A 23,223-nucleotide genomic window follows, 5' to 3' on the forward strand; every position below is an offset into this window, starting at 1 on the left:
CAATAGGAATTTGTGGCTCTACAAATACCTTTCAAAACTTAGGGTCCAAAGCATCATAATCATGGCTCATTTATTAAGTTTTTCTCCCCTTAACTATTAAAAGAAGCGGTAAGATAAAGCCAGAGGCAGTCTCCTTGCTGTGTCTCCATCAAGATTTAAGCCAAGTCCCTTAGGAGCTGCAGGCACTATGCTGAAGTGTGTTACATGCACAAGGGGATGATGCCATGGTTGTCTTTGTGCTGCTCAGTGGGTATCACTATGTTTCACATAGGACACCTGTTGCAATGGTACCAGCCTGATCAGCGACCCTTGCAGAGAGCAGCTTCACTTTCTACATCTCAGATGGCATAGCCCTGCTGCTCTGTCACTGTCTCAATGCCCTGTGCTTCCTGGAAGATCAAGAGAGTCAGATGGAGCTAGGGAATCCATTAGCCTGGGAGGAAGATCTGGGCAGTTAGCTTAGCAACACAAAGGCTCTTTCTGTCTTCAGTGACATACAAAGCAGCCTGAAGGGAGAGTCAAATCCTATTGACAAGTTAACAGTCTGTGTTAATACTCAGTGGAAAGCCAAAGACATCTGTCCTAGTGGTACAATTTCTTGGAGTGGGATGAGGCTGAACATGCTGGAGAAACAAAAAGCTGTAGTAGGAAATGTATTATATATTGCTAAAGTTACTGACAGTGAAATGGGCATTAGAAATCTTGCAAAAGAGAATTTAAAGCAGTATGTTATGTATATGATATTTATATATCACGCTTGTAAGGTATTTTTTGCTACCAGGCAATTAATAATAGAAGTGGAACTTGTTTTCCTTCTTTTCTTCTTTCCTACTGCATACTCTTGAAGCTTGTCCCCTGCTGGGTTTCATGTGTGTCCGTACTGGCAATAACACTCCTAGTTAGTGGCAAAATTCTGACAGCGCTACAGTTTTCTCTGTGGAAGAGTTCGTTAAATGCCAGCCTGTAATCCGGTGGCATTTGCTAATGTAATGCTATAAAGCCAATCTGTTTCCCTTCCTTTTCGTTTTCTTAATTTCAAAAGAAATTTCTCATTCTCATCAACAACGAAAACTAAAAAATCTCAGAATTAACTCTGGCAAATTGTTTCTATGAGGCCAAAAAATACAAGATGCATATTTATTGACAAACTCTGACTGAGTTGCATTACCTGGTGGTAAAGAAACATTGATAACTGCAAATTATAGTGCCAGTCAAAATAAATGTATAGCCATTTTGCATTTCACGACTTTGCGAATAATCCAGAGATTAAATGTGACTTGGATGCTTTGGAATCTAGCAAAAGGTGGGTTTTAAGAGATACTAACGTATTCATAGAATCATGGAATGGTTTTAGTTGGAAGGGACTTTACAGATCATCTAATTCCAAGCCCTCTGCTTGGGCAGGGTCACCTCCCACTAGACCAGGGTGCACCAAGCCCCATCCAACCTGGCCTTGAACACTTCCAGGTATGGGGCTTCCACAACTTCCCTGGGCAACCTGTTCCACTGTCTCACCACACTTGCACTAAATAATTTCTTCCTAATGTCCAACCTATATCTCCCCTCTTTCAGTTTTAATCCATTACCCCTTGTCCTCTCACTACAAACCCTTGTAAAAAGTCCCTCCCCAGCTTTTCTGTAGGCCCCCTTCAGATACTGGAAGGCTGCTATGAGGTCTCCCAGGAGCCTTCTCTTCCCCACATGGAACAACCCCAAATCTCTCAGCCTGTAGGTCTAGTACATTTCTTTTCAATAAATATATACTGACTCCCAGTAAATATGTACTATCTCACAGTTTTTAACAGTACAACTCAAAACTGCCTCAGACATACAGCATGTGATGGCCCATCTCCTCCTGCAATTACCATTTCACCCCAAAGCTGCTTGGCACAGCTTGCAAATTGGCCAGATGTAATTAGGGTGGGACTTCCGAGCAAGACCAACCCAGCTGGGAGATGAACATCTCTGTGCAAGCCCTGCTAGCAACCTGTGGTAGGAGCTTGGCTGCAGGCTAGGAAGTTCTTGGGGGGAGGTGTCAGCACGGCTCCTTTAGCTGGCTGAAGGAGTCCTACCATGGTTGCAGCTGCGGTCGTGAGAGGAGATACGAGGACAAGGACTGCACTGGGAGAAGAGTGTTGTTTATGGACCACAAATTTAACTGGTGTTGACCTTTGTTAAGCACTGAGTAGAACAATAACCATTTCTAGGAGTAGAGTAGATCTGCTAAGCATGCTGCCTTCTTCAAATGATAAAACAGCCACTCTAATCACTTTCTAAATTCAGTCGTGTTTTGTTACTTCAGGCAGTGGCAAAATGCCAGGGTAGGTACTAATCAAAAGTATAAATAAAATCAAACATGTGGACGGAAACAGTGCAATGAAAAATGTTTTCCCAAAGCATATAAAGTGTGAAACTGTAAAGTGTTTCTCTTCTGTCAAGACAAGTTGGGAATTGCTTATCACAGTCTTAAAGAGTACTAAGGTCTTTTGCACTTGTGTAGTGTCTAATGATGTTATTTTACCTTTGTATCAACGTCTTTGTACCATGTGAAGCTGCAATTGAGAATGTGGATTACTTTGTGTGTATGATACATGTTCTTACAGGCATATAGGTAAGCATCTCCAATAAGCTGTTTGTATTTTCTAAGTGATCATGGGAAATGTTCTTGCATTTCTCTTGCAGTTTTGTTAACTGTTGCCTATAAAGACAACTAAAACAACAACAACAACAAATTCTTAAATCATTGAAGTTTTGCAGATTTTAACTTTTATCATAATCATAAATAATGTCGGATTGTGTTTTTTTTTTTACCAACTGCAATCAACCACAAGTTAATTCTTTTGCAGGGATTTTGTTTTCTCAAGGAAATGTTTGTAACAAGGGCAGTAAAGTAGAAACTCACTTTCAAAATACACTGTTAGTTCTTAGGGTTGCTTTTTTATGTTTTTGTTTTAGTCTTGTGCTTTCAAAAAGATTTTCAAACAGAACCTGCTGCAAAATGTTGTTCAAGTTAGCACTTGGGGATTTGTAGGCCTTATAAAGATTTTCTCTGCAGAGTAGTCCTACTGGATTTTTCCATACTTTACTGTAATTCAGCATGCCTTTTAAACTGGTATAACATTTTTAAACATGACATTTGAAAAAATAAATGCAAAATGTTTACATATGATGGATGCAATGAAGGTTTTATGAGGAGTCCTGCAAAGATTTGTGTGTTGTTTAGTGCATACAGCAATGTAATCTGTCAAAGGAACACTCAATTTATGTTAAGATGTTCTGTTTTATATGAATGAAACTTATATATCCAATTTACTATAGTTCTGATCTATTATTAATTTATAGGGTCTTAGTACATACTTGGAAATACAGTACAAAGGCCTCAGTCCACTGTTAATTTTTCTGGTGCCGACTGAAATGGAGGTTTGAGGCATGATCCCACCTCTGAACTGACAGAATATTCAGGGTGAGACAATGCAACTCCAGTGTTAACCTCAGGAACTGCTGGTTCTGTAACTTTTTTTTGTTTCTGCTTAGATGGACAAAACCAATTTTGAAAAAGGGTTACAGACGACGGTTGGAGCTGTCAGATATTTACCAAATCCCTTCTGCGGATTCTGCTGATAATCTGTCTGAAAAACTAGAAAGGTATGAAAGATTCATGAAGTAACTTTGTTTCAGAAATCACATTGCACTTTTCATTAAAAAGATATTGGATAAAATGTTACGATAGCATTGGGTGCAAGCTGGTTGCACCCACTGACTGGCTCAAGTGTGTTCTCATTCAACGCAGAGTTGTCTTTCAGAGCTGACTGGGATCCCTAGTGCAGATTTATCACCTAGGTGCTCTAAATTACTATTTAGAGCTACCTGTGACATCTCCCTGTTGACTAGAGAGGCTAGTCTCACTGTTTCAATGTTAGTTCCTTCTTCCCAAAGTATTCTTGTAAAACTTTGGTTTTATTTTTTCTTCAGTTAAATAAACTTCTTAAATTCCTTTGATACCCCTATTGAAAGACTAACTGCTTCTGCAGAAATCATACCCTGACTTTCCTCATTTAGACATCCCCTCTTCTCTGCCCTATTTCAGTGGGTCCTAGTTCTGAAACTGTGCTACACTTGAGATGAACTCTTACAGTTACAAGTGTCAATCCAGTCCCTCAGCCCCAGCGCCCGGTGTAGCTTTCCCTGGCTTGTTGGGGCAGCTCACATCTGCACTGTTGTGCCCATCCCATTAAACTTAATTACTGTGTAACATATATATTAAAAACTGGTGGAAAGTACTGAGAACATTGGTACACTTTATGCATTTTGTGAGTTTATAAATGTAATATTCTGATTATTTAGTATTTGCTTGAAAAATGGAGAAGAGAGTTAGCTGAGTTAGCTTAGGAGTACTTTAATCTGTGAGTTAAACTTTGACTGAAGATATACTTTCTGTATAAAGCATTGCTTCTGATCAGCAATTTATTATAAAATAGAAAATTATTGTCCCAGCAGCACAGGTTAAAAATGATGCTGTGCAGTAGAAAAGTTACATTTTTTCTGTTGTTGGTGTTGTCTTTTTTGCAGACTGGATGAGCTCCAAAACATTGATTTGCCTATTATTTGTGCTTTGGTCTTAAGTACAGGAGGTTTCTTTAAAACAGACAATGTGACCTTTTCATGAATTAATTCCCTGTGGGGTGATGTGTTGCTGGGTATTTAAAACTGCCAAATACGGGACTGAACTAGGTTTGAACTTCTATTGATCTATCAAATCAATGAAGGCCAGGTCTTTGGGGTCTCTGCAAAGCTTTCTTTCATTTGTCACCTTGGCTAGATCTCCTTGGATATACTGGAATGAATTGAAGCATGTCAGAGCCGTAGACCCATGCATTTGTTCACACAACTTAATGGCCTTATGTTTTGGTTCCTTTTCAGAGAATGGGACAGAGAGCTGGCAACTTCAAAGAAAAAGCCCAAACTTATTAATGCTCTTCGACGATGCTTTTTCTGGAAATTTATGTTCTATGGACTAATATTATATTTAGGGGTAAGATTTGTTCTTCTGTTCAGTAAACTTTTAGTGTTCCATAAATCAATTCAGGTCTTAGGGATTGCTAAATTAATACAGAATCCTGTGAATAACTGCAGATTTTGCTTATAAAGAAGATAAATGCAGAGAGATACCTGGGGACCTTAATAAAAAAAGGTATTTTCTGACAATGTGTTAATATCTTTAAAATATACATTTCAAAATTATTAATACGAAGATAGTGCTAGGGTCACACACCTCTCCACTAACTAAGGCAATTATTTTCTCATGTTATGTTTTTCAGGAAGTCTCTAAGGAATTTTCTAAGCTTGCATTAAAAAAAATAACAGTGCAATTTCACATGATCTGGTCAATTTTGTCAGAGTGGCTATCAGTTAGCTTCACAGTTAAATGCTTTATTCGGGTTTATGTATGCAGTAAACAAGTTGTCTTCATTTATGGTAGCAATGCTGCATAAATAACCATGTGAAATATCCTTGAGTCTTGGTGCTCTTAGTGCTCCAAATTTGTGATCAAGAACTTGATGTGAAAGTCTGAACTGATTATGTTTATCACCTTTCCAACATGTTAGTGAGGTAAATCAGGATTACCCTGATTTACCAAATGCCACCTGTTTGACAATCCTGTCACCAGGAAATAATAGTTTATTATTAATGGTGTCTCACTAGATGTGTTGGATAGCCAGACTGTAAATCTGAAAATTACTGTTAACTTATCTGCACATAAACATCCTATTTTCAAGTTTCTGCAATTCAGTAGTAAAAGTGAGATACTAAAATTCATGCTTCTCTGTTCAAAGTGCTATGGTATCAGAAACTGCAGCTAGGATAGCCAATATGGCCTGAAGTGGTCAAATGTACTCAGTGTTTTCAGATGTGAGAAAAATCTCTAGGCCAGTTTTTTGATTTTTGGAAAGCTGATACAGAAAGGAACTGATTCCACTGGCCTTAGTGTTGAATGTGATCTATTTTAGCTGTACTTTCAAGATCCTGTATTGGGCAGAAGAAAAGAGGAAGGGGAATGTATGGAAAATAGTCCAAAAACATCTCAGAAGTTCACATTGCTTGCTAGAAACTCAAACTTCTCTTTTTGTCCAGCCTTCTGTTGAGTATCCCAAGGAACTATTCTAAGAGAGTAGTAGAGTTCTAGAAATGCAAACCTTCATGCCTATGAGAATGACCCAACTCCCAGGCAGAAAGGGGAGAGTAGTGTAGAGAGTTGTCATCATTCCCATGAACTTTGCTACTGATTACTCTGCAGAAGGGAAATTTCAGGCTAAGTAGATCTTCTAGTAGGTAGAAGAAGAAAGTTCATGATCAGGTCTATGGCAGCTATGGCAGATGTATGGTGAGTGAAACCATGCCAATACCTATACCCTCAAGTTTTAATAGTTTTGCATTAAACACTTGAAACATAAATAAGAATATCCTGAAAATGAAAATGCAAGCCCTTAAATGCCTGCACACTTTCCAGCATTAAAAACAAACTTTTTAATGTGAAAAGTTAATGATCAGGCAGTGTTTCAAGTCAAAGAGGTTTTTCAGGTTAAACATCGAATTTGGAGCCTGACTTGTGTTAGTTTTATGCTGGAATGGTTCCAACCCAATAAACTTCTGTGGAGTCCTTCCTGTTTATGGCTGCATGAGAGACAGGCACATCTTGCAATTCACAATTTTGGTAAATTTATTTAGGGTCCAGGTAGATGAAGTCCAAGTAGATGATGTCCATCACTCGCCCTGCATCAACCGAGCAGGTTACTTTGTCATAAAAGGTGATCAGGTTTGTCGAGCACAATTTATCCCTGGTAAATCCATGTTGGCTTTTCCCAATCATGTGCTTCAATTGACTTGTGACTGTCCCCAGGAGGATTTGCTCCATGACTTTCTCAGGGACTGAAGTGAGGCTAATGGGTCTGTCATTACCTGGATCCTCCTTTGGACCCTTCTTAGAGGTGGGGGTGACATTAGCCTTCCTCCAGTCTTCAGGGACTTCTCCCAGTCTCCACGACTTCTCAGAGATTATGGACAGTGGCTTTGCAACAACATCCACCAGCTCTCTCAGCACCCTAGGGTGGATGGCATCCAGACCCAACAGTTCCTATGGGTCAAGCTCCTGTAATAATTGACACACCAACTCTTCCTTTGCTGATGATGGGTTGGTGTCTGCATCAACCTGAACTTTTGTTCCTATGGCCTGGGACCCATAGCACTGGTAAAGATAGAGGTGAAGAAGGCATTGAGGACCTCTGCCTTTTCAGCATTGTTGGTGACGAGTTCACCTCTCCTGTTTAATAGTGGGTCAATATTATTCCTCTGTTTCTACTTGTTAACATTTCTGAAGAACCCTTTCTTGAAGTTTTTGACACCTATGGCCAATTTCAGCTCAAGTTGAGCTTTTACTTTTCTAACTACATCTCTGCATACCCTGATAATGCCCTTGTAATTTTCAACTGGTACTGTTCCACTTTTCCACCTCTGGTACATTTCCGTTTTGGTTCTGAGCAGACAGAAGCTCACAGTTAAGCCAAGGGGGTCTCTTGCTCCTTCTGTTTCTTTCTTGTGGATACATTCACACATGCTTGTACACAAATTCCGATTAAAAGTAGAGGAATTAAGAAATTAGCTCTGAAGGCAACTTTTTTTTCTACCAGTTTAAGTCTCTCCAATTTGCTGGACTCTTTTTACTAGTGAAGAGCCTCAGGTCTCCTCTCACTGCCACTTACTTCAGTCTGAAGTCACAACTGCTGCAGATATGGTTCCAAGAGATGTGCTGTTCTTGTAGTCTTCTATACAGGGCTGCAGAAATAGAAAGAGGAGATGATGGTTACAGTGCTGTCTGTGCTCACTCTGGAGTGCTTTTCTGTGTCAAATACTGGAATGTTTGACCATTGTGCAGGGCTTGTAGGAGAAAAGGTGGCTAGAATGGAAGCTGTTGACTCAAGAAATTTTCTTTAGACAGTCAGGCAGTTAATCATGGCAGTTAACAGGGCCTCTTGGTATCTATGAAGCTGGGTAATAACCCTGTTTGGCAACTTCTCTGGGATGATACCCTTTCTTTGTGGACTTCTACACACTTCTGTCTTTTATTTGCTTCTTCCATCTCATTACTGCCTTTAATTATTCAACCTTTTACCTCACCAAACCAGCAATTCCTTTTTCATGTCGAGTTTGTATTTAAAAAAACCAAACAAATAGCAGTTCTACAAACTTAGTTTACCATACACTATTATAGGTGTTCCTGTGGAGTCTGCCAGACAAAACTATAATAGTAATGCATTCCTGTTAAAAGTTAAGCCATGTCTGAGGGCTTTTTCAGGCAGTTTTGAGGATAACTTCCTTTCTCAGGGTACAGGCAAATTAATTGTTTGTGGACATGCACTTGTGGTGCTGTAAAGGATTGATTTTTCCATGTGGACTATTTTAATGGAGTACAATTTTACACCAGGTGAGGACAGAAGAAGGCTGCAGGATTTTTAAGTCATATTCTTCAGTTGTATTTTTTGGGGATGTTTGTTTTGTTTTGTTTTGTTTTTTAATTTTCCTTAAGAAATGAGAGACGTGCAATTCAGCACCTAGGAAACAAAATCTACACCTTTCATAATGAACATGGAAAGATTAAATCTTAGTTTAAATTCTTGATTCCATTATCATTAGTCCTCATTTTACTGAATTCTGTAAGAGGAAAAACTTGTTGCTGAAGCTGCTGGTGTTCTTTTCAGGCCCTACTCACGGAAATTAATGGGAGCTTTGCCATTAATTTGAATGGGGACAGGATGTTGTGCCGTATTGGCATAGGTGCAACCAAGTTGTGTGCTCTTTTGAGCTTCACTTTCCTTTCAGCTCTTCTCTTGTCTAAGCCCTGAGCTGTTTTCACAGCACCTTTCTTGGAGTGTGGTGTAAACTCTGCTAACATCCCTGCTGTTTGTATAGTTGTTGCAACTAGCATCACAGCTTTGCTCTCATTAGGTCTAGTAGTTTCTGAATCCCTGCCTTCCTCTCACGCGCCGTGGGTAGTGATGTTATTGCAGAGTGGACACTTGTGTTTTGGCCCCCTAGAGTATGACTCTCCCTCATAAACAGTGTTATGTTAGGCACGTTGAGTTACTGCACTTAATGTATCTGCTCCCCTGCTGTTTGAAACAGCTGCCACGCTTCACCTCATCAGCAGACGTGTCTTGCAATTTAAAGAAAAGGTGGTGGTATGATGGTGAAATAAAAATCATGCTTTTTAGCATCATACCAACTAGCAAATTTGGTGCTTTGCTGTGAGGATAAGTTGGCTTTTACTTACATTTTTCTTTTATTTTCATCCCCGTGAAATGTATGTTTCCACTCAGGCACAACAGCTGCTAACATTAACTTAAAAATGGTTTTCGTGTCATATCCCGAAGGACCCTAATGAGGATTTCCTGAAGTTCTCGCATATAGGTCACGGGTGTGAGTGAGGAGGCAGGGAGGGATATGAAAGTCCTGAAGCACTTCTTGGGTGTATGCCAAGACAGAGATGTGCATTATTGTCTTCAACTGCAGAGCGATTGAGCATATGGGGGATACACGTAACATAAAAAGGTCTCATTGTGTAAGAATAGTCGTAACAGTTCAGATTAGCACAGTATTCTCTGTCGTACTCTCATTTCTCTCCAGACCTTTGCTCTTTCTCATCAGTTTGGTTATCCTTGTTTGGATCAGTGGGTAATTTTGAGGTTACAAGGGGGAAAAATAATAACAGGTAGTTCCGCTTTCATTTGTGTATAGACTAGATAGTAATATCTTTGATAAGTAAGCTGATAAATCTCCACTGTAAACCAAAGGATTTTTAGGTCTCATGAGACAGCAAATGATCTTTGACTTACTGCCAGCCATTAGAGTACCCTTAGTCTGCAAATCACCTTTTTTTCTAACGAGCTAGGCATGTATGCAATACCTTTATGGGCACAACAAACACAAAAGCAGAGTGTGGCATTTTCACTGGAAGAAGAGTAAGTACAAAAAAAACCCCAACTTGCTATTTTAAGCTATATATAAAATCTTATCTTGTAATCTCTGAGAGTATGAAAGCACCACATTGCCCTTGAGAGGTGACTGTTTTGTATTTTGTGAGGTTTGGGGAGTTTTGGTTTGCTGCTTTGGGATGCATATGGTCTAAGCACAGCTGCCTTGGGTCATGTGTGTTTTAATAAACACTCCTCCCTTTGCCTACTAATAACACTGAAGTCTTTGTCAAAGCTGATTCTAGGTTTACAGCATTTGTATTGGGGCAGAGTTGTGTTTAATTGGGGAAATGCAGTGCATAGCACAGGTATGCTGTTTGAGATGTAAGATTTCATCTCTTCTGTGAAAAAAATGAATGACTAATATCAGTTCGACCAACAGTGACATTCAAAAAGGGTTACGGTACAGGTTGTAGACGTACTTGGCATAAGAGTACTTGTGTGAGACCAAAAGGAACCCAAAGGAGAAGGAAAAAATAATTAAAGGAGATTTTCCCAGTCTGTTTATCACTGTAAAATGTTAATTACAGCTGAACTTCACCAATCTCTGTTTGGTGGTTTCTGTGGTTTTCAGCTGGAAGACAGTACTAATAAACTTTTGGAAGAATTTAATGCATCATACAAAAAATAATTCAGTAGTTTGTTGCTGTTTTTGAAGTAGCAGGTGTCTTCTGCTGAGATGTAGCAGACAGAAGGCTAAGGAGACATGCATACAAGTTCTTATCACTAAGTATTTCAGTGAATATAGCAATGGAGCAAAGGAGCACATACATGCTTCATACCCTTCAGAAGCTCATGCAGAAGATGTAGTAAGTTTTATACTACACCACAATGATGATTTTTGAAGTTCTTGGGGAAGGATTGAGGAAGGAAAGAAGGAGAAAGAGGCAGAGATGAAAAAGGGGTGAGGTTATAGGAGTGAAAGTATGAGAACGATGGGGGTGCAAAGGGAAATGGAAGGCAAAGGTGATGAGACACTAGCGGGGTTTAATTACAACAGAAAATGAAGCTGAGGACAAATATAATAGCAGACTGAAGCTAGGACTATAGCAGGTCTTTTGGATGTCTTGCAGTTCAGCCTTTGATACTGCCACTTTTTCCTCTCCTACTGCTACCATGATGCTTATCCCGGGATGGGTAGTGCTGTGACTGCCAGCACAGGAAAGACTGGTTTCTCTCTGAGGCTTTCATTAAACTTGCCTTCCTCACCATTTACACCCGGTCAACCTGCTTTTGTTACAACCCTGGATACAACATCGAGAACTGTTGGGTTGGATGATGCAAATTGTTTATACTTTTATTCTGTTGCTATTTCCATTTACTTTATGTTTCATCTGTGTTCTCACTGTGCTGTTTTGTTGGTATTCATTTCAGGAGCTCTGAGTCTTCCTGTGATGTGTGAAGTGTGGTGAGAACTGTTCCATAGGGGCCAAAACAGAGATCCAGCCTGCTAAACTGGATTCAGTCATATGATGTGGCTAATCCATTAAAACTCTGAAAGTAAATTTGGAAGCTAATCTCAGTTGTCGCTTTTGTAGAAAACAATAAAATAACATTTACAAACTAGATTTGCTTTGGTGGAGTTGCAGGAGCATCACAGATTAAGACTGCTATGTTCTTGTCAGTTCTTCTGTGCAATTACTGCAACTTTCTGTGGTTTGCACAGCAAACAGAGCTGGCTTCCTTATTTAAGATATAAAGCTGTAAGTCTCAGTTGGTGAGACTTTAAATTAAAATGTTAACCATTTTGAAACAAATGAAAAGACTACGGACCAAACTAATTTTTCTGTTGTTTTCATCTGCAGGAGGTCACCAAATCTGTACAACCTCTGCTGTTGGGAAGAATAATAGCTTCCTATGATCCAGACAACTCTGATGAAAGATCTATAGCCTACTACCTGGGCATTGGCTTGTGCCTTCTCTTCCTTGTGAGAACACTGCTAATACACCCTGCTATATTTGGTCTTCATCATATTGGAATGCAAATGAGGATAGCAATGTTTAGCTTGATTTATAAGAAGGCAAGTGTTTCTATTACACTCATAGCCAAACCTCTGTCTGTAACCCTCATAACTTTTAGGCCAATTTGTTGAAAGACTGATAGTTTTGTTAGTCAAGGTACACCAAGTGCACAAAAGAATAATGTGGCTGACAACAGTTTCTGACAGTTCTCCGCTTCCTAAGTCTAAAAATTAAATACTCTTCTACAGCTGATTTGACAGAAGTCAGCCTCTGTGTGAGTTCAGACTTGCTGGGTATGTGGTGAGATGCCTTAATTGTTCTACCACTGTGCTCCTGTTACGCACGTGTATCGCAAAGGGAGAATAACACATGCTGGTGGGCAAAGAATATTTTCAAAAAAGGATTAGAGGTGAAGATTTGAAAAGTAAATATAGCCTAGAAGGGATTGAATTTGAATGATACTGTAAGAGATCTCTAGGTACTGTGTCATCACATGTTCACAAATCCAAAGATTAAAAAAGGTGTATGGCTTTACCAACACAGAAAGCAGCTAATTTAAACAAACATTTTAGGTATTCCAGTATAAAGCTCACTGTGAAAACATCTTTCAAAAATATTTGTCAAGACAGGCACAGCAGGAGATTTTCAAGGATGCACAGCAGCACACAGCATGCATACTTAATTAAAACTTGCATTTGCATATATATCTATATACATAAAATATGCAACAGAAAGCAAGGACTAAGTCGATAAATCAATATTTGTAAAGCAATTTAATGGCTACATTAAATTCAAGTGACATAAATAACAAGTTTAATGAGACATTCTTTATAGCACAAGCAGATAAGTGAATTGTTGTTTATACTACTGTACAATTGCATGTTATTTTTATCTGTATTTATTCTGTTCTATGGGGATGAGTTATGTGGCTTTGTCTGTGGTTTTGTTTTCTTTTGCAGATATTAAAACTGTCAAGCAGAGTTCTAGATAAAATAAGTACTGGACAATTGGTCAGTCTTCTTTCCAACAATCTGAACAAATTTGATGAGGTAGGTGATCCATCAAATAAAAATGCAATACTTCAAGCTGTTCATGACAACTATTAAGGGAGGAAGGAGCATAAACAACAGGCTGTACTGAGTGCGTGTTGCATATATAAACTGAATCCCTACCTTATGAAAATGTCTTGGCACGTGGTCATGGAAGTGCTTGTTCTGATACTTATGATGTCCTTTATCTCCTGTGCTGCTTAGTAGAGGAAACCTGAAAACAAATTATACCATAAAAACATGCTTGTTATATGGTCCGGTGAGAACCTTCCATGCCACCTCTAGGTTATGCAGTTGGTTTCATAAAGGTCAGAACTTACTGGTTCAGTCCTTCCATCCTCTTTTCCTGACCCACCATACCTTTTTACTGAGGTGAGCCATTCTGTTCCTGCCATTGAACAAGCAATGATGTTCAGCATCCTATTGCTACTATTACCCACTCTCCTAAAAGTCTTGTGTAAGTCTTGATGTAAGACCTTATTAGGAATCATTCTAAAACATCCATCTTATACAATACTTTCAGAGTCTCTTGTAAAACTTCTGTTTCATTAAAGTCACAGAGGCAAATCCCTGCTAATGGCTTTGGGGAGTGGAGACTCGATGAACTTCTGTTTACTGTGTGTGTTTAATTGGCCCATTAATAGTATGAGGTTTGCTTCCTGTGAAAGAAGCAAGGTCAGAGAGACTATAGACACATGGCTGGAACTGTAGGATGTATTTACTTTAAGCACTATATTACTATATAGAGCACTTACTATATAGAGCACTCAACAAGCTCAGGCAAGTGCCCTATCGTCACGGCAGTGTAGCTGCAGTAGCACAGAACCCTGTGCAGCTTCATCACTGGATTCTGTCCAAAATCTACCCAATGTGAAGGAGCACAACTGAAGTAGGCAGCAATCTTTATTTAAATTGGTTGTGTTCATACAACAGTAATCTCTTCAGCAAAATAATGCTTACCTCCTATATCAGATTCCTCCTATATCAGATTAAATCACTCTCAGAAGATTCTCCTGTGTACTTGCCAGCATCGGATGGCAATTTCTGTTTACTTCTACAAAGCTGACATTTTTCCTTGTTCATATACATGGTGAAGAGACAATTGCAGTCTGAACTTTGCCTTACAAAAATCAAGTTTAGTTTAGGTGTGGAATGTATATGTATTGCTGCACTGTCATCATAATTAACATCCAGAATGCTATGTGCACACAAATCCTTCTTTATAAACTTGTTTTACTACTGAAAATATTTGTACCATTCTTCATTACATTTTTCTAAGTGTCATTTTAATGACTCCTTCCTTCTCATGTAGCTTTCAGAACACATCTGTAACTTGTTATCATTTTCTGCTTTGGGCTTCCACAGGGTCTTGCTCTGGCTCATTTTGTATGGATTGCACCTTTACAAGTGGCACTGCTCATGGGACTGCTCTGGGATATGTTAGAAGCTTCTGCATTTTCTGGACTTGCATTTCTAATAGTCTTGGCCTTTTTCCAAGCCTGGCTGGGACAAATGATGATGAAATACAGGTGACAAGAGTGTTTAAAAATATTTCAATATATTTTCCTGAAACATGTTGGTTTAAGAAGTTTATACCACTTGATTAAGGGTTTCTAGTTCTGACATTATTACAAAAGAGGAATCTAAAGAGTGTGGGCTGTGTTGGGAGAGTCACGGACAAGCCTTTACTTATTTAGCAGCAGCTGTCTAAATGTAGCAAATTGAAAGGTCTAACATGCAGTAAATAGTGATAATGTTTTGTAGAATTAAAACTCCTTGTTAATGACTTGATTAATTCTTTTTTGAGCTTGTATTTTCTCGTTTGTAAAACAGTCACTAGATTGATAATAATTATTTTCACATTCTTCATAAAAATTCTGTTAAAATAAACATTTTAAGTGTAGGCATATATGGAAAGTGCTTTCATAAGATATAATGGGATACAAACTAACTATATGAAAAAGAGGAGGATTTACCTACTGCCTTTTTACTTTTTAGGAATAAGAGGGCAGGAAAGATCAATGAGAGACTTGTCATCACCTCAGAAATAATTGAAAATATACAGTCAGTTAAAGCCTATTGTTGGGAAGATGCAATGGAAAAAATGATTCAAAACATCCGTGAGTAAGTGTCCTCATTTGCTAGTAAATTTTTTTTGTACTCAGAAAAAAAATAAATTAGGTGGCTATGAACAACATCTGTGATCTTGTGAGTTAGGAAGTAGAGCAAACAAATATTAATCCTTCATAAACTAACTGTGCATTCCCACACTGCAGCTTGGATTTTTTCCCAATTTGTCAAGTTCATTATGGAGGTGAGGATTTTTATTTGCTTCCTCATTTGTTATAATGATATTTCAGTGGTTAGCTTGTGCAGGTAAAACAATTGTGGCATCTGTGTTTGTTTCTGGCCAGCCCTATCCTCACCTTACAATAAAAAGCCCTTTTGTGATGGTTACTTAAGGCTTTACAGGCTTTCCTATTCTGTGGTGGAGGAAACAGTGTAAGTCCTCTGCAGCCATTTTCTGAGAAATGCAATAAAGCAGGTTTTAAATGTTACATGCAGCCTGTGAAAGGATTAAAGTAGTGCATCTTCATGTATTCATACTGCACAATTACATTAACATTTACCGTCTATAGACAGTCTTGTATAATGCTTTAATTAATATTGAGATTGGACTGGAAGCAGCAGACCTGAAGCAGAAAGGAGGAGAAGAGCTGATCTCAGTTAGCTGAGAGCTATGAGAAGGTCTTCGCTACCAACAGGGAGTTGTGGGGGAAGGGAGAAGTGATATAATGATTGATGAGTGACACTGAACCAAAGCTGTGCTCCATGTGCACCTTGTGTTTGTTTAGTTCTTTACAGATAATTAAAAATCTGTGCCAGGTGTGTGATTGGGAAAATAAATGAAAATAAAATAAACACAAGTGTCATATTATCATGTAAATAAAAGAGATTAAACTATATTATTACACAAACACTTCTTGTTCAGCTGCTTTCTGAAAGACAATCCAGGGAAAGTGCAGTGTTTTTTACTTTTAGAATGAGGAAGATCTCCAAATGTGTAATGATTTACTATAAACAATCAGAGAAAACTCAGTCTGAATCTAGGCTGCGAGTTCCAGCTCAAGAATGGAACCAGGTTAGGATTCCTCTGGTGTCACTAGTCACATACATTGCTTGTAGGAAATTTGAGACCACACCTTGTGAGCAAATCCTGTAGAATTGAGACAAGCTAATTTTAGTCCACAACATCATCACAGAAACCTGGAAAAAGGACTGTCATTTTGTGATTTATATTTTCTACAATAATTTATACTGAATTTTGTAATGCTGGAATAAATTTCAATTATATTATGCATGGATTTATTTAAAAAAAGAATGCTAGCTATGTTGCACAATCCAAGTATCTCTCCTACTTCTCTGCAACAAAATACAGTATTGTTTGACTGATCCAACAGTTCACTTTGTGAAGACACCACCAGAGCAGGTCAACCAGGAGTAACAGTTTCAGTTGAATTTTGCTTGCTGAGCCAGCACTGCAGGGCCTCCCAGTCAGTTGGCTTGTCAAGCTGATAGGAAATGAGACCTTGTGCATGAAGCCATGCCTGTGTTTTCACAACAGTGCATTATAACTCAGTTCTTGCCAAACTGCTTCTTCATGCTGGCATTTTCTGATGCCAGTTTAATCAACTCTAAGAATTTGATAGACCTGTGCCCTTACACTGGTAGACTTGAGCTGCCAGGGCTTGCCATCCTGCAGGTGTGACACGGCTGCAGGAAAACTCCCCCAAGGAATTCTCACAGTTCAGAGGCACCAGTATGGGCTGTCTCCTGTGTGGCCTCTTGAAGTCTGCACTGATAACTGTTTGTAACAGGTGTCTAAATAAACACTATGGGCTCCTCTGATCTATTCAGTGTATTCAGAGAAATAAAAAAACACACCACCAAACTGTTCCCTTGAACCAATGTGCTGCAGAAGATGGAGTTCAAGGCTGGCATTGTCTATACTTAATCAGTAGAAGACACATATTTATACAAAGCAAAGGATCTCCAGCTCACATATTTGTACTGATTCCTGCAGCATCACTTCAAATACAAACATACAGTGGTCAACATTCTATAGATCTATGAGGTTCATAGTGTCCCGTACATCTCTCTCAAAATTCATCAGCAAGACCTGTCTTAAATGATTGCCTAATTTACAGAATTCTCAACCTGTTTAACACAGGCTCACCTCTGGAAAACTTTTGCTTGTGGCTGAGATAGCTTGGGGCTGGTACTCAGGACCATATTGAAAAGGGTTAGTGCTTTGACTCTCCCTCTTTAGAGCAGTGATTTTGTGTTTCAGCACCGGGGGGATTTTAGATATCTTCTACCCAGGCATTTGTGTGGAACTGGACAAGCATCAGACCTACAAATCCCTAATCAGTGCTGCCACCCGCAGTCTCATACAAGCTTTGGAGGGATTTACAAGGCCCTTTCCCTGGGTCAGTGGCTACTACACTGGTGGTGACCTGTATGCCTGGCTGCTTTCTCAGGCCTGTTGTGAAATACAACCTTAACAAGAAATGCCAGGCACCTGCTCAAAAAATGGCTGAGCCTAGATTTTCTGTCAGGGACTTCTAAGAACATTTTGGCTGACAAAAGTTGGTAAGATGCTGGATGCATGTGGAAGTCTCATGCATGTGTAGTGTGGAGCTGGAAGGAGGTTCCACACAGTTCCAAAATTCTGGATGGGCTTTGCATGCAGAAACTGGTTCAATACCAGAAAACACATAAAGATTATGGTGCTCAGCCTTGCCACACTATGTGTTACTTGGAACTTCTGCACAGATTCCTGGTTGTTAGAGCACTCTTCCAGTGAATGGGCACCTGGGGTCTAGCTCCATCTCTAACCCCAGTTAATTGCTCTTGCAGCAGAACAATTGCTCTTCACTGCAGCAGATGTGCCTCTGTTCAGGCAAAGCTGAGCTGCAGGGCACCTGGGGAATGTGAAGTGAATGAGGTCAAAATGAGAGAGCAATCAACAGAAAGCTTCAGCACTGTGAGTTAGGGCTATTGACTCAGAAAATGAATTACACTCCCTGGATTATTTCTCTTTTATTTAATAGCTTGTTGTAAGATGCATAGACATTGTGGAAGAGGCTAAGAGTAATGACCAACTGTATTCCTGACTGCACAGCAGTCAATAAGCTACTCTATAAACTGAACTTCTATGGAGAAAGAAAGGTGGAGAGCAGACTCCCTGCCTTATACCTGTTCAAGCTGAGATTAACTAATACCTTACTTTATGGGTGAAGCTGTTAGTAGAATGCTTTGTAAAAGCAGATGGTGCTATAATCAGATTGTGGAATGTTCTTATTTTTTTTTATGGTCATGTAAAGCAAATCTAGCATTTCAAAGTATCTTCCTCCTAGGGGAGTTGTGTATCTAGATGCCCAGATCAGTATGGAATGATGCTTCTAGGAGTATATAATATACAAGAGCATTAGATGCTTAAGGATGGTTGTGTCAAGAATTGTAGAGGCTTGTGGTTGGTTATTTATATAGATCTTGACTTAGATCATTGTTATTTTGTCTGACATCCCTGAATGTTGGTTGCAAAATTTGGCTCAGATTATTTTTTCATCCAAAAATTGTTTTGAATCTTGCTTTTTAACTGCAATCCTAGAAAAAGCAAGGGTGACTGAGTTTCTGAGTTAATTTTTTTTGCCAGCAGTTCCATCCAAAATATTTGTAGGATGTAAACTGTAGAACCTTGTAGTAACTATTTGTATTTGTTTTTTTGACAGAACTGAACTGAAGCTAACACGAAAAGCCGCTTATGTGAGATATTTCAACAGCTCAGCCTTCTTCTTTTCAGGCTTTTTTGTGGTGTTTTTAGCTGTGCTTCCATATGCTGTAATTAAAGGAATTATTCTTCGAAAAATTTTTACCACCATTTCCTTCTGCATTGTTCTTCGAATGACAGTGACCAGGCAGTTTCCTGGGTCTGTACAGACCTGGTATGACTCTATTGGAGCAATAAACAAAATACAGGTAGGGTACTTACACTAAAATCTTCCCAAGTACGTAAGCTAATTCTTCATAGCATGTTATCTTCTCAGTTGATCAACACAAGCACGCACCATTCGTGCAGACTTTCCGATTATATTATATGTTGCTTTGACTACACACCATGAAATGTCATTATCAATCTTGATACTGTCATATGGTTCCCCAGGCAGCATAACCACAGGAGTCTTATGCTACCTCCATGCTGCTTTTTCTGAAACAGTGGGATTTAGTTATTTCTTCTCATTGCAGAATAATGAACTAAATACAAATAATGAGTTGTGGTGCTTTCCTTCAGAAAAGGAAGTGCAAAATTAGTACATGTTTTATATATATAGCACAGCTTCCAGTTGTTGCAGTCACAGATCTTCTGTTTTCCTAGCTATTAGAGGCAAGAACAGCAGGACACTGTGCATCTTATGCAAATGTACATCTCATTCATTATGAGCAGTAAACATAATTAAGGTACTGGTCAAATAATTATTACCTACCTTGCCTACTGAGATCAATTGCTCATATACCAGCATGAGAGGCTTATCTGCAGAGTCAAATCAGGGTGAATTCCCATTAACTCTATCATCTGCTTCCTCTGCTATTTTGAAATAACTTTTCAGGGAAAAGATTCTCATTCTATTTTGGTGAAATCTTAGATGTTTTTACATATTTATATATTTTTAATGAAACATACATTTTATTATTTTTAGAGTAATAAAAATACCTAATATGGAACTTAAAGTTCTTATTCATAGATTTGGACCTTAATATAGAGTAAGAAGCAGGTATTGGGTTTTTATGATTTTCAACTGAGCAGAAAATTCAATAAGTCTAGGCGTAAGTCTTCCTATTTGACATGCAGCAGGCTGCCTTGTTGGGTCCCAATTTAGGCAATCCTTGTGCTCTGATTCCTGAGGTATTAGTGGAAGTATTCTATCTCTCATGTTTCTTGAAAAAGTCCATTCAATGCCCTGTCACAGAAGTAATCATATCGTTGTGGCAGGCAGTATAGACCCCATAGTCAGTGCACAGAATTCCAGAACACCAACGCCTTTTACTTGTCACAAGAAACATACAAAAATAATAAACCACTCATACGTTTCTCTGATTTAATTTCCTCAGCAGTTTAGAGACTTCACTGGGCCAAATATGTCCCCTGTGTTATTGAATTTGCCCTATAGCTATACCCATGTTTTCTAGACCATGAAGTCTTTCAGGATCAGTGTACTTTCTCTGACTATTGCAGCTCCAGCATCTCCACTGGATGACCCCACTGCTTTGGTTATGAAAGCCTAGCTATGTTTTCCTTAGTTTTTTGCATAAACTGTCTGTATTTTACCTTCCAGTTTTCTGGTTCTTGCTCTTTCAATCATCTGATTTTCACTTCTATTTTTTCTACTTGGGAAATTTCCAAGCTTACTGTAGAGAACTAACTTACCCCCTTGCCATCTGCTTAGTTTCTCCCCTGTATTGCTCAGGTAGGCCTACTTGGTTCCACGTAATTTAAAAAGACAATTTAGAGGAGATGGTAGCTACAGATGGCATAACTTTAACAAAATAAGGGAACAGAAAGTTATCTTTCTTACATTAGCATAAGCTTACTCTTTCTTCATAGTATTTTCCCAGAAGGTAGCACAAGCATTGGGTTGCTGCCTTGTGTCACTTGAAATTGCAGAACTTCAGTGCTGCACTGGCATGATCATTACCTGCCCGCTCCCCCGCCGCCCCCTCCCGTTTTTTTTTCTTTTTTTTCTTTTTTTTTTCTGTTGGTAGAGACATCATTCAAACTTTTAAACTCCCACAGTTTTGGAACAGGGAGATAGCAGCATCTGGCTACATTGTTTCACAATTTACCAGAATGTAACCTTCCACATACTACTCCAAAACTGAAGCTTTACTTGAAAAGTATTGAAGTTGGAGGAGTAATGCTGCCTTATAGAAGTCCTGCAAGCAAAGGAACTGCCAACTTTAATACTTTTCAAGTAAACTTGAGTGGCTATATATATGCTGCTCTCTAAGACATTACAATGCGATAGCACCATCAGACACATTAAATAATGTTCAGCATTGGCAAGGATCATAGAATCATAGTATTGTAGACTCACTTAGATTGAAGAAGATCTTTAAGATCATTGAGTCCAACCATTTACCCTGCCCTACCAAGTCCAGCACTAAGCCATATTCCCGAGCAACACATCTAGACAACTTTTAAACACATCCAGGGATGGTAACTCAACCACCTCCCTGGGCAGCATTTTCCAGTGTCTTTCCAACTCCTTCAGAGAAAAAGTTCTTCCTAATGTCTAGTCTAAACCTCCCGTGGTGCTGCTTGAGGCCACTTCTTCTTGTTCTATCACCAGTTACTTGTGAGAAGAGACCAGTGACGACCTCTTTGCAAAGCTCTTTCAAGTAGTTGTACAGGGTGATGAGGTCTCCCCTCAGCCTCCTTTTCTTCAGACTAAACAGCTCCAGTTCCCTCAGCCGCCCCTCATAAGACTTTTTCTCAAGGCCTTTCACCAGCTTCATTGCCCTTCTTTGGACACACTCCAGCACCTCAAAGTCTTTCTTGTATTGAGGTGCCCAAAACTGGACAAAGCATTTCAGATGTGACCTTGAATGTACTGCTTTGCGTGATACAGCTGTCATCCTTTACTGTTTCCTCTCATCTGCTTTCATGATGTTTCTAGGATTTCTTGCTGAAAAAAGAGTATAAAGCCCTGGAGTATAATCTAACAACCACTGGTGTAGAGCTGGACAAAGTAACAGCTTTTTGGGATGAGGTTAGTACTTTCACCCAAATTAATTAAAACACAGAATGTATATTTTTTATCAACATTTGCCTAATGTTCCTTTAAAAGAGCAGCCTGCACTCCTTTGTTTTAACTGGCTTCAGCTGTCAGCAGGCAAGGAATATATAGTAATTGATACATGGTATCAAATTAGCCACAGTTGAGCAACTTTGGAAGAGACTTTTTAATAAGTGTTAAGGCTTATTCTAAGTAGTTATTTAAGCCAGCCTGAAAACAGAATCAAAGTGTGGCATGTATAAACATCAGAAAACGGTTCTATAATAAGCAAGTTTTATTTGTGTTGGCAACTTTTGTTTGTGTCCACAAATTTAGAAGCAAGTCCAAGACATACATTAAAATCTCTATATTTAAGAATATAATAAATATGTTAAAGATAGGGAAAATAACATCAGAAAAGTAAGTCCATATGTTTTCATAAGTCTATAGTATGATACACATCTGCATATGCATATTTTATGTGTTTTTATGTACATAAAAATAGACATCTGTGTATATTGCAGGGAATTGGAGAGCTGTTTATTAAAGCAAACCAGGAAAACAACAACAGCAAAGCTCCTAGCACGGATAACAATCTCTTCTTCAGTAATTTTCCCCTTCATGCCTCTCCTGTTCTTCAGGATATAAATTTCAGGATTGAAAAGGGAGAGTTATTAGCTGTTTCTGGATCTACTGGAGCAGGCAAGGTATTTCTATTTTTTTTCTTTCAACAGAAGTCCTAATAATTTTAAGGAATAATTTTGTGTTGTTAATCTGTATTGTTTCCTGTATTGTTACTGTATCCTTGCTATCCTGTTCTTGCTGTAAAAATGATGACTGCAGAAAAAAGTATCAATAAATTCTAAGTTTCAATAAAATGGCCAATAGTTATTTCAAGTTTTACTCTGCAAGCAATATGAGAAAGAGTTTGCTGGATATTTTTTGTGCATACAAGGAAATGGGCTTATTAAAAACAGCAATTTAAATGACAAATCTATTTTTTCATGGGAAGTAAAAGTAGATATGGAGAATGAAACCTAAAGTTAATGCGCGTGGTGAGAAACTCCCTGTCTTTAAAACAGTAAACTGGAAAACACAGCATAGATACCCAGAATGCAGATTTTTGGGTTTTTTTACTGTCTTGCTAACATTTTAAGGAAAAGTTTGAACCGAAGATGAGGGGTAACCTGACAAGCCTGACTCAGATTAGCCATATAACTAAAATGCAGGCTCTGGACATGTGGTTCTAGTCTCTTGTGCTGTGGTTCCTACAATGCTTCACTCAAGCGCCCCGAGTCCCATGTGAAAGTCTGGAGAGGTGCTGCTGAAAATGGTGGTTTTCTAAGAAAA

At 38.8% G+C, this 23,223-nt stretch overlaps 1 protein-coding gene across 1 annotated transcript in view; it reads left to right on the forward strand.

Annotated features, from left to right (window-relative positions):
- Nucleotides 1-23,223, forward strand: part of CFTR (CF transmembrane conductance regulator) — an 87,585-nt gene that overhangs the window by 7,118 nt on the left and 57,244 nt on the right. The window contains exons 2-10 of the mRNA XM_051623145.1: nt 3,535-3,645; nt 4,921-5,032; nt 11,831-12,046; nt 12,947-13,036; nt 14,402-14,565; nt 15,035-15,160; nt 18,832-19,078; nt 21,775-21,867; nt 22,398-22,580. Coding sequence (XP_051479105.1) covers nt 3,535-3,645; nt 4,921-5,032; nt 11,831-12,046; nt 12,947-13,036; nt 14,402-14,565; nt 15,035-15,160; nt 18,832-19,078; nt 21,775-21,867; nt 22,398-22,580 — 1,342 coding nt within the window. The remainder of the gene's footprint in view (nt 1-3,534; nt 3,646-4,920; nt 5,033-11,830; nt 12,047-12,946; nt 13,037-14,401; nt 14,566-15,034; nt 15,161-18,831; nt 19,079-21,774; nt 21,868-22,397; nt 22,581-23,223) is intronic.

Source organism: Apus apus, chromosome 1 (genome assembly GCF_020740795.1).
Source record: "Apus apus isolate bApuApu2 chromosome 1, bApuApu2.pri.cur, whole genome shotgun sequence".
NCBI lineage: Eukaryota > Metazoa > Chordata > Aves > Apodiformes > Apodidae > Apus > Apus apus.